At 40.1% G+C, this 14,490-nt stretch overlaps 1 protein-coding gene across 1 annotated transcript in view; it reads left to right on the forward strand.

Moving 5' to 3' along the window:
• Naa15 (N-alpha-acetyltransferase 15, NatA auxiliary subunit) overlaps window positions 1–14,490 on the forward strand; it is a 71,099-nt gene that overhangs the window by 15,429 nt on the left and 41,180 nt on the right. The window contains exon 2 of the mRNA XM_028873340.2: window positions 11,791–11,875. Within this exon, the coding sequence (XP_028729173.1) occupies window positions 11,791–11,875 (85 nt within the window). The remainder of the gene's footprint in view (window positions 1–11,790; window positions 11,876–14,490) is intronic.

Here is a 14,490-nt window from a genome sequence, read left to right on the forward strand (position 1 = left end):
GAGCTGCAATTAACTGCGGCCAAAGATCTCAAAGTGGCACTGGGCTTGCAATCTGTGTTTGACACAGAAAAGACCAACAGAGGTCCTATCCCACCCATAGCCAGTAGGCTAAAGGCAACTGAGCCATTCCCTTCCTTAAGGAGCCTTACTGCAAATTGGAGTCCTTGTAAGATGGTATCCCAAAAGCAAATGGAACTTGAGTTTATAAATTTATAATTTTCAAAGCCAATCGAAGTGTATATAACTATTGAATTAAATGATTTTGTGTCCTCTGTTCTTCAAACCTTTTTTGCAAAAATTTCATGTAATTATGAAGTTTTTCATGTAATTATGACTTTAAGTCATACTCTGAGTTTTGTAGGTAATACTAATATTATGCAGAAATCATAAGTCCCACTTCAGCTAGCTAGCCCTCCTGCCCATCTGCCCTTCTCTGTTTCTTTTCTAGGTTGACCTTGAACTCATTTTGAAGCCAAAGCAGGCCTTAAATTCACTTTCATTATTCCTTAGCTTTCTAAGTCACTTACTGTGTTTGGCTTGCCTTTCCCTTTCCCTTTTCCTTTTCCCTTTCTCTCCCCCTCTGCCTCCTTCCCTTTTTTTTTTTTTTTTTTTTTTTTTTGGTTTTTTGAGACAGTTTCTCTGAGTAGCCCTGGCTGTCCTAGAACTCACTCACTCTGTATGTAGACCAGGCTGGTCTGGGACTCAAGAGATCAGCCTGCCTCTGCTGGGATAAAGGCGTGCACCACCATACAAGGCTCACCACCACACAAGGCTTGAACCACCACACAGGGCTTGCTTCCTTGCTTGCTTGCTTTCTCTCTCTCTCTTTATTCTGTTTTTCATATCATGTATCTTGATCCCATTCATTCCCAGTGCCTTTGAATCTGCCCTTTGTCCCTGCAACCCCCCCAATAAAACAATTTCAAGAGAAGAAAATAAAATGAGAAAAATAAAAAAAGGGAAATGTTGGGGAGTATTGTTTTAAGTTGTGTTTTTGTTGCATTTGTTTAACTCTGTGAAGCTGTGATACTTTGCCTGTCTAAAACACCTGGTGGTCTAATCAAGAACCGAATGGCCAATAGCAAGGCAGGAGGAAGGATAGGCGGGACTGGCAGGCAGAGAGTTTGAATAGGAAAAGAAAGAGGGAGAGTAGAAGGAAGAGAGAGAAGGAGGAGGACTTCAGAGGCCAGCCATCCAGCTACACAGCCTGACACAGAGTAAGAAGGAAAGAAAAAGTATACAGGAATAAAGGAAGATAAAAGCCCCAAGGCCAAAGATGTGATTAAATTTAAAGTTAACAAAAGCTGGCTAGAAAGAAGCCAAGCTAAGGCTAGGCATTTATAATTAATAATAAGCCTCTGGGGGCCGGAGAGATGGCACAGTGGTTAAGAACACTGGCTGCTCTTCCAGAGGTCCCGAGTTCAATTCCCAGTAACCACATGGTGGCTCACAACCATCTGTAATGAGATCTGGCTCCCTCTTCTGACCTGCAGGCATATATGTAGGCAGAGCACTGTATACATAATAAATAAATAAATCTTAAAAAAATATAGAAAAAGCCTCTGTGTGTGATTTATTTGTGATTTATTTAGCTGGGTGATGGGCCCGCCAAAAGAGCAGAACAACAGAGAAGGAATTAAAATCATCATAGAAGCTGCAGTGCGAGCCAACAATCATTCTGTATACTCCTTTGTCCATACATCTCTACTTGCAAGTGTTCATTACAAAGAGTCATTGGTCTGGTTCAAGGCCCCTGGTCTCCACTACACATTTGATGCTGGGCCCCCACTAGGACTCCTCCTGGACATCCTGCTGGAATCCTGTGTGGTGGAGATCCTGCAGCTTTGGGTCTGTGGGTCAGGTCCCTTCACGTGCTTCAGCAGATCATAGATGGGGTGGATGCTGGGACAGGCCAAGTCATAACCCTGGGTCTGGGCTGGGCCTGGGCAGCTGAAGGGTTGGTCCACCAGATGGGAAATGGGGATGACTCTGTCATGGTCACAGTTTTGGGGCTGGTTTACCTACACCTGTGCTAACCATGTTGGCCCTATTGTGCTACCCTGGCAAAGTGCAGGTGTTGCAGCTGGTGAGATCAGCAATGGCTCTCCTATACTTATGACTACAAGACACCTGACATTTTTTTTAAACTACTTTTTTAAAAAAATAATTTATTTTTATGTTATGTGCATTGGCGTTCTATTTTCATATATGTCTGTTGTGAAGGTGTCAGATCCCCTGGAACTGGAGTTTCAGACAGTTGTGAGCTGCCATTTGGGTGCTGGGAATTGAACCTGGGTCCTCTGGAAGAACAGCCAGTGCTCTTAACCGCTGAGCTGTCTCTGCAGCCCCTACTTTTTCTTTTTTTAGATTTATTTGTTTATGTACTGTATGCATATGGGTGTTTTGTCTGCATGTACATCTGCACACCAGAAGAGGGCATCTGATCCTGTGGGACTAAAGTTATAGACATTTGTGAGCCACCATATGAGTTGAGTGCTGAGATTGAACTCAGGACCTTTGGAAGAGTAACCAGTGCTCTTAACTGCTGAGCCTCCAATCTCTTCCTCCACACCCCATCTCCTCCTCCTCCTTTCTTCTTTCGTATTCTTTTGACTCTTCTTCCAAATAACATAATTTAATGCCAAAAGAAAAAAGAAAGAAAGGCCTGGTGAAATCTGGCATGTTTTATGATACATGAGTAGGAATGTATGCCAGAAAGCCCGTGACAGCTGTAGCTCTCAGTTCTGCTGCTAGTAAGATTGGATCTGTAGTTTTTCACTTTTGAGCTCCAAACCTACCTACAGAGACAAAAAAAAAAAAAAAAAAAAAAAAAAAGACTCCCTAATGCCATCATCCTAGAAAAGTATTGGTGTAAAATTCCCACAGATCCTTCTATATTATTCTGGGACTATATACTTGTTGCTTTAGAAATATCAAGACAGTGGTGCACACCTAATCCCAGGGCTAAAGAGGCAGAGGCAGGTGGCTCTAAATATTGAATTCTAGGCCAACTCTATAGTGAGACTGTCTCCAAAAATACGATATTTTGGGGTCTGGAGAGGTGGCTCAGTGGTTACAGTGCTGGCTGTGATTCCAAAGGTTCCGAGTTGAGTTCCCAGCAACCACACGGTGGCTCACAACCATCTGTCATGAGATCTGGGACCTCTTCTGGCCTGCAGGATACTGAATACATAATTAATAAATCTTAAAAAAAAATATATTTTAAGATGCATTTTATTTTATGAAATACTAATAACATTTTTATAAACTATACTTAGAAAAATTAGAAGATGTTATTTTCAGTTCTTCAGTTTCCTTTTGAAATTTGATAAGCTTTTTAAAATATGGGAACTTTGTGTCAGCTTCAGAGAGTGGTCCAGAGAATTAAGGAGACGCTTTTATATAAGGAACAGCTAAAAGAACAAAGATGTTTTGGTTGAAATAAGCAGGGTGGGAGAGGAGAAACTCAAATCTTACAGAGCTAGACTCAATTGTGAGGTTAAAAGGTTTAGATCAGTTCCTAAAATTATTTTGCTAAATGCTGACAGGCAGGAGCTGTAGTCACTTCCAACAGCTGGGATTTAAGGTCTCTTCAGAGTAAAAGGATACTGTAAAATAGTCTTGACTGTTAAATCTTACTTTAGTGGGTCTTTTCTTTTTGGGGGCAAGGTCTCACTGTGTGGCTGTGGGTGGCCTGGAACTCAGGGAGATCTGCCTTCCTCTGTCTCCAGTGCTGAGATTAAAGGCATGCACCAACATACCTAGCCTAAGTTCCCCCATCCCCACCCCCGAGTTAGGGTTTCTCTGTGTAACAGCTCTGGCTGAGACCAGACTGGCTTCTTATTTGAAGAGATCTGCCTGCCTCTGCCTGCCAAGTGCTAGTATCAAAGAGGTGAGCTTCCATGCCTGGCTTTAAGACTTACTTTGTATATGCCGGAGTGCTTTGCCTGAATGTATGTTAAGTATGTGCAGTGCCCATAGAGGTCAGAAGAGGAACTTCAGATCCTCTGAAACTGGGGTTACATATGGGTTGTGCTGGGAACTGAACTGAAATCTTCTGTGAGAGCAGGAAGTATCTTAACCACTGAGCCATTTTTCTAGCCCACATTGTGGGTTTTGATGCCCTGTTTTCAAGGCACCATACTGCTGTTTTGTTCAGTCATGGCATAAAAGATTGTGGGCACTCTCTGTAAGTCTTAATTTGATGCCTCACTTCTACATGGTTTCTTTTTACTACCTTTTTATAACCAAGTTGAGATTTTCCTGTTTGAAGGTTACTTTTCCCACTGAGTCTTGTTGGAGTTGAGTGGAGAATGTTGATGATTTTTGTTAGCAGATCAGTTAGGTTCAAACTGCAAGGCCTAACTCTTAATGGGATGTTATTCTAATGTCAGTTCATTTTTGAAAACCATGTTTCTGCTTGGGTCTATTCCTCATATGCTCCTCCCTGCCTCATGGTCATACTGTTCTTCCAGTTCAAATTCTTCAACGTAAATAGGATCAGATCCAGGCATGCAGAGTTTAGAAGTAAGTCTACAAGTTCATAAACAACTTTGTATGGTTGCCTTTCCCAGTTCTTTTGTCTGTTCTGAGTTGTGGTGCTTCTTTTCACCCTCTGGCTAGAGAACTTGGGCTTTGATTAGTCTACCGTATGGTGTACTTTTTGAGACTGCTTCATTTTTTTGTTATTGAAGTAGCTTTTGGTTTCTGATATTTCCCTTTTCATTTTACTGACTGCATTGCCTTTATTATTTTCTTTGGCTTGCTTGCTTCTTGCCTTTCTTTTCTTTTTTTTTTTTTTTTCCCTCAAGACAGGGTCTCATTATGTAGCCCTGGCTGGTCTAGAATTTACTATGTAGACAAGACTGGCCTCGAACTCACAGAGATCCACCCATCTCTGCCTCCCAAGTGCTGGGACTAAAGGCGTGCAACTGCTATACTGCTTTCTGTGTTTAATTTGCTTTTATTCTTAAGGTATAAGCTGAGATAATTAAAACTTTTGGTAATAGGCTTTTTTCCTCCTTGATTGCTTTTACTTTTTTTTGAGACAGAATTTCTCTGTGTAGCTTTGGCTGTCCTGGAACTCACTCTGTAAACCTTTATTATTTTCTTGGGCTTGCTTGCTTCCTACCTTCCTTTTTTTCTTTTTCTCAAGACAAGGTCTCATTATGTAGCCCTGGCTGGACTACAATTTACTATGTAGACCAGGCTGGCCTCGAACTCAGAGATCTGTATTAAAGGTGTGTGCTCCCATAGCCAGTGCTTTTGCAATTTTTTTTTTGTCTGTCCTTTCCAGCAGTTGGATTGTGATAGAACTTTAGTTTGCTTTTTTTTTTTTTTGCCTGAAAATTGTTAAGATTCTTGGTTCTGTGCACTTGGCTTTAATATTAAGTTATTTAATATTTGAAAGGTTGTTGCTTCTTATTCATTCATTCATTCATTCATTCATTCATTCATTTTTTTGAGGCAGGATCTCCTGTAGCCTATACTGGCCTCATACTCTGTAAGCTAGGATTATAAATATGCCACCATGCCCAGTTTTGGTGTTTTTTCATTCATTTTGGTCTTTATTTTCTCTGCATATGAGTTATACTTGATATTGTTCCCACAGGTTGTTGGAATGCTATTTTTCATTTACTTTGAACTATTGAAAGCTTCCATTTAGATAGTTTCTATTACTGTGGCTTCAAGTTTTCTGTAGTGTCTTTATAATCACAATGGCTTCAACATTACTGTGATGTCTGTAATGTTTTTAGATTCTATAAGTAACTTTTTTTTTGTAGTTTTCATTCTAGGATTTCCATTTTTTATTGAAGTTTTTTTATTTTCTGAAATGTTCAGGTTTTCTTTAATTCTTAGGTATTATATAATGGAAACTTATTTGAAAGTCTTTGCTGCCTTCATTATTTCTGAGTGTGAGGCCATTAATTTGTTACTCTTGCAGGCTCTGGGTCACTTTCCTACGTACTTCTGTTTCTAGTAGTACTACCTTCCCTTCATAACTTTAGGTACAATGGACAGTCAGTTGACTGTGTGGATCCTGTTGCCTTTATTAATAGGATTTTGTTTTGGCAGGCAGGTTTTTTTTGGGGCGGGGGCGGAGAGGGTGTGCGTTAGCTTATTCTTTTCATGATTGTCTTTATTTTTTTATTTTTTTGAGGCAGGGTTTCTTGGTAGACAGATAGGCTTTGTAGGCTTGTACTGCTTTGGAGTTGTCCTTTCCATGGCTTAAGTGTGGTGTGGACTTGCAAAGATTCCTAAGGACATTTCTAAAGCTTGTATCTGTTGACTTCTGTGTGCTGCCCTTTCTGAGAGAGTCTAGCTGTTAAGCAGTTTCTCACTCTGTAGCTGCTCAGATTGTGACACTGCTGAATGCTTTTCCACCCTAAACTGCAGTCAGGAAAATAAAATGCTCTTAGGCAGAAAAAGGGGATTTACTTCACTTCCAAGACCACAGTCCGTGCTGTTTTTTGTCCCAACAGCTGCTAACAGATACTTCTCATGTAGTGACTTAGAGCCAGAAGTCCCTCACTGCGTGTCTGAGAAGGCAGAGCAGGTGTCATGGACACCTTAAGACCTGGTCTATAAAATGCCTCTGGGTAAAGAAAGGGGAATAGCTTTTGAGAACTATACAGTGGCCCAAGAAGTAGAAACCTGGTCTGAGCTATAGACCTGGGTGGACCACAGAGATTGTTCCACCATTTGTACCCTGTTTACCAGAGGATTGGGACAAAGACAGGCATAGTGTCTGTGCCCTGCCTAAGTGGGGAACTGGAAAGAGAGAGGATTGACTTGGCTCCCTGTTGACTGCACGAAATAGGATCAACTCACGCTGCTCCCTGACAAGGGACTGCAGAGCCACACTTTTACCACCTCAGACCACATAGATTGTTTGTACAGCTACCTCAATCTCTTTTCCTTCTCTAAAAATGTTATTCTTTCTTTGCTAATTTTATATGTTAATACAATGATCTAATATATATTTAGATCATACATATTCCCTCAGCAACTCCTTCAATCCGTCCTGTATCCCCCTCCATCCCCACTTTTCCTGTGGTTATCATAGTCTCCCCCTCCCTCCCTCCCTCCCTCCCCCCCCCCTCTCCCTCTCCCTCCCCTCCCCTCTCCCTCCTCCCCCCTCCTCTCTCCTCTCACTCCTCCCTTCTCTCCTTCTCCTCTTCTCCCCCCCCTTCCCTCTCATACCCAGCTGAGTCCACTTAGTGCTGCTCCTGTGCACTGGAGCATAGTTAGTCTATCATGGCCCCTAGTGGTGTTTAGTTGCTGCTCCTCAGCTAGATGTGGGGCTTGGTAAATCCCTTTCCTCTCCATGCTGGAGTGCTGACTGGCTTAATCTTGTACATCTTGTGCCAGGCAGCTTTATTTAATATCTAGCTTCAGTTTAATGAACTGGCTTTGTCCTGCCCCAAACACCGATTATCCTGGAACTAGGAATGGGTCTCCCTGCTGAGTGCTGATATCATTTAAGGTTGTTTGGTTATACTTCCTTTATCTCCCCTCCCCTCCACTCTCTCTGACTTTGTTTTTAAGGTTTTTGTTTTATGTTTTTGAGACAAGGTCTCCCCATGTAACCCTTGGCTCAAATGGAGCTCACAATATAAATCATGCTGGTTCAAACTCACAGAGATCTGCCCGCCTCTGACTCCCAAGTGCTGGGATTAAAGTGTACCTCCACACCTGGCTTTTTGTTTTTTTTTTTTTTTCCAAGACAAGGTTTCTCTGAAATAGCCCTGGCTGGCCTTGAACTCACAGAGATGTACTTGCCTCTGCCTCCCAGTGCTGGGATTAAAGATGCCACCACTGCCCGCCTCACACCTGGCTCTTTAAAAATCTTTATTGTTTATTTATTTATTTATTTATTTTTGGTTTTGGTTTTTCAGACAGGGTTTCTCCATGTAGTTTTGGTGTTGCCTGTCCTGCATCTGCTCTGTAGACCAGACTGGCCTTGAACTCACAGAGATCCGCCTACATCTGGCTCCTGAGTGCTGGGATTAAAGGTGTGTGCTACCACTGCCCGGCACACCTGACTTTTTATTTTTGTTTTTTATTAATATTTTTTGGGGAGGGTTGGACAAGGAGAGGTGAGTACAGGTGCCTGTGGAAACCAGACATTGGATACCTCTGGAGCTGGGTTTACAGGTGCTTATGGGCCGCCCAGTGGAGATGCTGGGAACCTAACTCAGCTTTTCTGCAAGTTCAGTATGAGCTCTGAACCACTGAACTGTCTCTCCAGCCTTTCTCTTTTTATCCTTTCTTTAGCTGGATCTACCTTATTACCTCCCTTCCTCTTTATTATTCTTCACATTTTGTTCTTAAAAATTTCTTTTAGATTTAAAAAATATTTTTGAAAGGTTTATTTATTATGTATATAGTGTTCTGTTTGCATGTATCCCTACAGGCCAGAAGAGGGAGCCAGATCTCATTATAGATGGCTGTTAACTACCATATGGGTGCTGGGAATTGAACTCAGGACCTCTGGAAGAACAGCAAGTGTTCTTAACCTCTGAGCCATCTCTCCAGCCCTTAAAAAATATTTTATGTGTATATTTTGCCTATACATATATGTGTGCACCACATGGGTTCTGGTACCTGCAGGGGTCACAAGAGGGCTTTGGTTCCTAGGAACGGGAATTAGAGATGGTTGTTAATTGTCATGTGGGTTCTGGGAGTCAAACCTGGATCCTCTGTAAGAACAAGTGCTCTTAACCACTGAGCCATCTTTCTTTTTTAAAAAAATGATTTATTATTTTCATTTTATGTGCATTGGTGTTATGCCTGCATATATGTCCATTATGAGGGTGTCAGATCCCCTGAAACTGGCGCTTCATACAGTTGTAAGATGCCATGTGGGTGCTGGGAATTGAACCTGGGTCTTATGGGTGAACAGCCAGTGCTCTTAACCACTGAGCCATCTCTTCAGCCTCCCTGAGCCATCTTTCTAGTCCCACCTTTCCTCTTTTTGTTACTCTCCATTTTGTTTAACTGCTGGTCTTCTGTTTTTTATCTGTTGCTCTAATACTAATCTTAATCTGTATGTATCTTTTCCATTTTTACTTTAGTTAATGAGTATCTTAGCATGCATTATACTGGTTTTTTTGTCCTTTACCTCCCTTCCAAATGATTGGAGTTGAAGGGATGGATTTTTATGTTTACTGTATTTCCATAGTAGACTATTCTTTGGTTGGTATTGTATTCTCAAAGAAATACTACAGAGCAAGCCTAGTGCATTGATTGTGAGCTGAGGGTTTAGTTATGAGCTGCACCTGCAGTCCAGTGGGGAGGAACTCTGCCTTACTATAATCCAGTCCCTCTTGAGTATTGCAAATACTTCTACTGAAACAACAGTGTGATTTAAGTAAAAAATCCAGCCAACCACCAAATCTCACTATGGAGACACATGAAACATGGAAAATCAGAACATAAGACTTCACAATTACTAATTCTACAGTAGTATACTCTGTGAGAGTAAGATGGAATCTGAATAATTGAAAAGAACGATTATGAGACTAGACAATAAAATCAGAGTACACAGATTTCTGAATCAATTCAAAGAGAACAGAAGCAGACAGGTGAATAAGGACACCAGTACAATCTGAAAGTGGAATTGAACAGAAATACTGAAAAAAATGGAACTTAGGAAGTGAAAAGGTAGACTGAGTAAAAAAAATTCTAGAAAGCTTCACTTACAGAGTAAATAACTTAAGAATATGAGGACATACCAGGTGTGGTGTCCCATGCCTTTAATCTCAGCACTCAGGAGCAGAGGCAGGTAGATCTCTTAAGTTTGAGGCCTCCATAGTAAGTTCCAGGACACCCAGGCTACACAGAAAAACCTTGTCTGAAAAAAACAAAGCAAAATGAAAGAATAGGAGGGCTTGAAGACAAGGAAGAGGAATTAGAGCAGTCAGACAGTGGCACAAATAAAATAGAGTACGGTGTATTAGATGGGTGGGACATCTGGGCACCATGGGCGTAGATGAGAGAAGTTCAAGTTAAAGGCATAGAACACATATTCAGTAAAATCACAGCAGGAAATGCATAAAACCCAGGGAAAGAGCTGGCCAGATAGATAAGATTCACCACAACAGAAAAGACAGGAAAAGAGCCTCCTTACATTCTATGGTAAGCATACAGAACAAAGGTTGAAAATGAAAACTAGCATGGTGTGCTGGTGGCTCATGCCTTTAATCCCAGCACTCGGGAGGCAGAGGCCAGCCTGGTCTATAGAGTGAGTTCCAGGGCAAAGCGGGCTACATAGAGAAACCCTGTCTCAAAGCCAGCGGGGGAAAAAAAGCTTGCAAGCTGCAAGAGACAGATTTCAAGTCATCCATAAAGGCAAATCCATCAGAGTAACAGTGGATTTCTCAATAGAAGCTCTGAAAATCCAGAGGGCACAAACCAATATATATCAAAGTCTGAAAGACAATAACTGCTGATCTAGCAAAGTCATCCTTCATAATTGAAGGAAAAAAAAATAACACTTTCTATTATAAACAAAAACTAAAGGAATTTACTTAAGACCATTTAGTGGCACCAGAGAAAATATTTAAAGGAATCCTAAACATTGGAGAGAAAGATAAGCACATCCTAGAGGACACAAGAAGGATAAATAAAGTGCTGCTAGAATGCGAATAAGCAGATAAGGATTAAGAAAGTATCAATACAAACATAACACAGTGGCAGGTGTGAATACATAGCTCTGAATGCTTATGGTTTCAGTTTCTTACTAAAAGGCACAGATCAGCAGACCAGGTTACAAGACAGAATCCATCTGTTTGCTGTCTAAGAGAAATCTCACTGGAGGAGAAGCACACTGTCTTAGTGTGAAAGATGGGAAAAGATACTTCTTTTTTTGAGGCGCGGGGGTGGGTGGGTGGAATTCAAATCAGAGTTTCTCTGTGTAATAGACCAGGCTGGCCTCGAACTCACAGAGATCTGTCTACTTCTGCCTTCTGATTGCTGGGATTAAAGGGATCACCACCCGGCCAGAAAAAGTTATTTCAAGAAATGGAACTAGAAACCAAGCAGGTGTAGCAATATTTATTTCTGACAAAATAGACTTGGAATCAAAGTCCTTTTCCTGTGATTTTTTTTTTCTTCTCCTCTCTCCTGCCCCTTTCCTGTTTTCCTTTCTTCTACTCCCTTTCTCTATGACACCCCAATATGCTGTGATGAAGGTTCTGCTTTTCAGTCATTTGGCATGTACTTATTTGGTCCACTTAGCTTAAAAGACTACCTTGGTTAGAAAGTGTAATATAAAAACATAATTCCTGTTTCCTTCTCCCTCTCCCTCTCTCTCTTCCTTTCTTTGTTGTTGTTGTTTGTATGGTGTTTTGATACAGAGTCTCACTATATAGACTAGGCTGGCCTCAAACTCACAGTACCCATCTGTTTTTGCCTCTTGAGTGCTGGAATTATAGGTGTACACCATCATGCCTGGTCTGTCCCTTTTAAATCATACTTACTTTTCCTTTGACTCAGTTACTAGATTTTTAAAAATTAGCTTATGCTTTTTCAGATCTATCTTTCATTTTGTTCTGCTTTTAATTTTTTGTATTTAAGCCTTTCAACTTTTGGTGATAGAGCTTTGGGTATTGTAGGCAAGTGCTCTGGCACTGAATTACATCTTCATCCCCTTTTGGTGACCATTTAGTGGGACTTAGAAGAATCTGAGAGTAACATTCTGCTTAATAGCATAAAACTTAATAATGAACTTGGAAAATTTCTGCATATTGACAAACTGACATACTTTCTTTTTTTTTTTTTTGACAGAGATGTTATGAACATAAACAGTATAGAAATGGATTGAAGTTCTGTAAGCAAATCCTTTCCAATCCCAAATTTGCAGAGCATGGAGGTAAGGACAAATACTGTGTACCTTTAACTAGATTTGGCATTATTGAATGGCTGTCTGGCTTCCCTTATTTTGCTCTGTATTCAGCTGTAGATCATTTAGGAGAAGATAAAATTTAATAATGAATTTTGAATTAAATACCAAGAAAATGATAGCACACTCAATTTAAGTTTTGGTTTCTTTTTATTTTCAGTATTAGCTCTTCTACTAGAGCTAATAGAAAGGCGGAAGAGCCCATTTAGGCTGGATGCTTGTTTTAATTAATGTGTTTATAAGAAAATTTTACTTTAGAACTTTGAGCTGGAAGAATTTTATTCTTTACCATAAGCTTGTCAGAAGATGGCCCTTTAGTTTCTTATTTATGTTGTATCTTAATTAGCTCATCACCACTGAGTCATGGTTAAGACATTTGTATTTACAGCCAGATGTATAGCTTTTGTCTAAATAATGGTGGTGATTAGATATTTGTAGAACAGTTGGTGAGTATATGACTAAACTTGTAAAGAAATAAAAGGAAAATAACGTTTTGTGGGTCTGATATCGATAGCTTTGGGAACCATGACTCATTAGTAATGAATTGACATTGTGTGTTGAGGAGAGATTGACCGTTCACTCTGAAGTTTTCATCCTTCCTTCTCTTCATATATTATGATTTCCTATGCTTGGGTTTTTACCATGCTGCAGTCTAGAGATGGAAACAGTGAGTCAAAAGACTTACACTGATCTCCTTTTCTTGAAAACCTTCTTCAGTTGTTATCTGGATAGTAGGCTCTTTTTTATTCCCTTGCTGAAGTGTGCGTTCTGGTAATGGAGCTTCTAATTTAATCATGATAGTTTCATTATCAGAAAGTGTAATAGCTCATAATTTTAGAGTAGTTTTTTCCTCTCTTTTTCTAAAACATTTTAGGAAGAAAGAACATCTCCCTGATATTTTAGCAGACTGAAATTAGGTTGGATATGAAGTATCACAACTTCACTGGAGATACTTTAGGGAGATGACACCTTAGGGCTTTATTTTGTTAGTTTGTGAGAGCAGAGCTCCTGCTGGTTTGTAACCCGTGGTCGTGCTGCCATTGTCATCTAGGTGCAAGGGTTATGGGTGCTCACGACATCTGGCCCTATCCAGATCTGTATTCTTTCCTTCCCATATAGAGTTCTAATTTTTTTTTTTCTTTTTTGGTTTTCTTGAGACAAGGTTTCTCTGTGTAACCCTGGCTGTTCTGAAATTTGCTTTGTAAATCAAGCTGGCCTTGAACTCAAAGAGATCAGCCTGCCTCTGTTAGGGTTAAAGGCTTGCGCCACTACCACCCGCTATAGTTCTAAAATTTGATTTTAAAAATTAGGCAAATCACAGTATTTGTTTTAACTCTCATAGGATTATGCACTATAAAAATTTGGAATACCTTTTCTTGTTTGAAAAGTTACTATTTCCCACAATACTCTTTTTTTCTTTTTTTTTTTAAATCTATTTTTTTTTTAATTTATTTTTACTTTACGTGCATTGGCATTTTGCCTATATGTATATGTGTGTGAGGGTGTCAGAAGCCCTCGGACTGGAGTTACAGACAGGTGTGAGCTGTCTTGTGGGTGCTGGGAATTGAACCTGGGTCCTTTGGAAGAGCAGCCAGTGCCACTGAGCCATCTCACCAGCCCCCTCTTTCCCCGCCTGTGCTTTCAAACTGGTGATTGGAAGTGGTGAGCTTCTGACATCTTTAACTGTATTCGTCATAGTAATCCTAAAGACTTAATAATAAATTTCTGAAAATCAGAGATGTAGGGGATGTGTAGGTGGCAGTGGGTAACGTATTTGCTAAAGCAAACATGAAGATCTTGAGTTGAAATTCCTCTAAACCACAAGAAAAGCTAGAAAAGGCAGTGTGCACCCTTGTAATCCCAGTACACTTATGGGTGATAAGAAGCAAAGACAGGAGAATCTCAGGAAGCTGAGAGACCAACTATTTTGGCATACACGGTTGCAAATAACAATAAGGCTTTGCTTCAAACAAGATTGAAAGCAAGGACAGAAACCTAAGGTTCTCCTCTGACCTCAACACATGTGCTGGTGCATGCAAGTGCCTTCATACAAACACATACAAATACACAAGTCATAAACCCACAAAATCAGAACTGTAGATAATTTATGTGTGTCTTAATGAATTGATTTAGCCTTCCTACAGCTTACATTCATAAAAATGAAGTCTGTTTTCAAGAAAGTATTTCCTATTTTAAAGGAATAGGTATATAGTCAATCTCGTGAATTTCCCTAAGAATGCCAGTAGAATGATTATTACTAGATAGTATGCCTAGTCAGATGTTGGTGCATTTTATGTTCTTATCTTTTTTTTTTTTTTTCTTTCTGAGACAGGGTTTCACTATGTTGTCCTAGCCAACCAGCAAAGTTTATATGTAGATGTATGTTCTGGCCTCAAACTTACAAGAGGTCTGTCTGCTTCTGCCTTCTGAGTGTTGGAATTAAAGACAGATGCCACCATACCCGGTTAGGTTTTATCTTACATTTATTCATTTAAAAAACAAATCGATGAGAACAGAATATATCTGCAAGAACAGAATATAGAGTTTTTTGCTTAGTTGTCTTGTTGGTTTTTGAAAATATTTTA

This window comes from Peromyscus leucopus, chromosome 6 (assembly GCF_004664715.2).
Source record: "Peromyscus leucopus breed LL Stock chromosome 6, UCI_PerLeu_2.1, whole genome shotgun sequence".
Lineage (NCBI taxonomy): Eukaryota > Metazoa > Chordata > Mammalia > Rodentia > Cricetidae > Peromyscus > Peromyscus leucopus.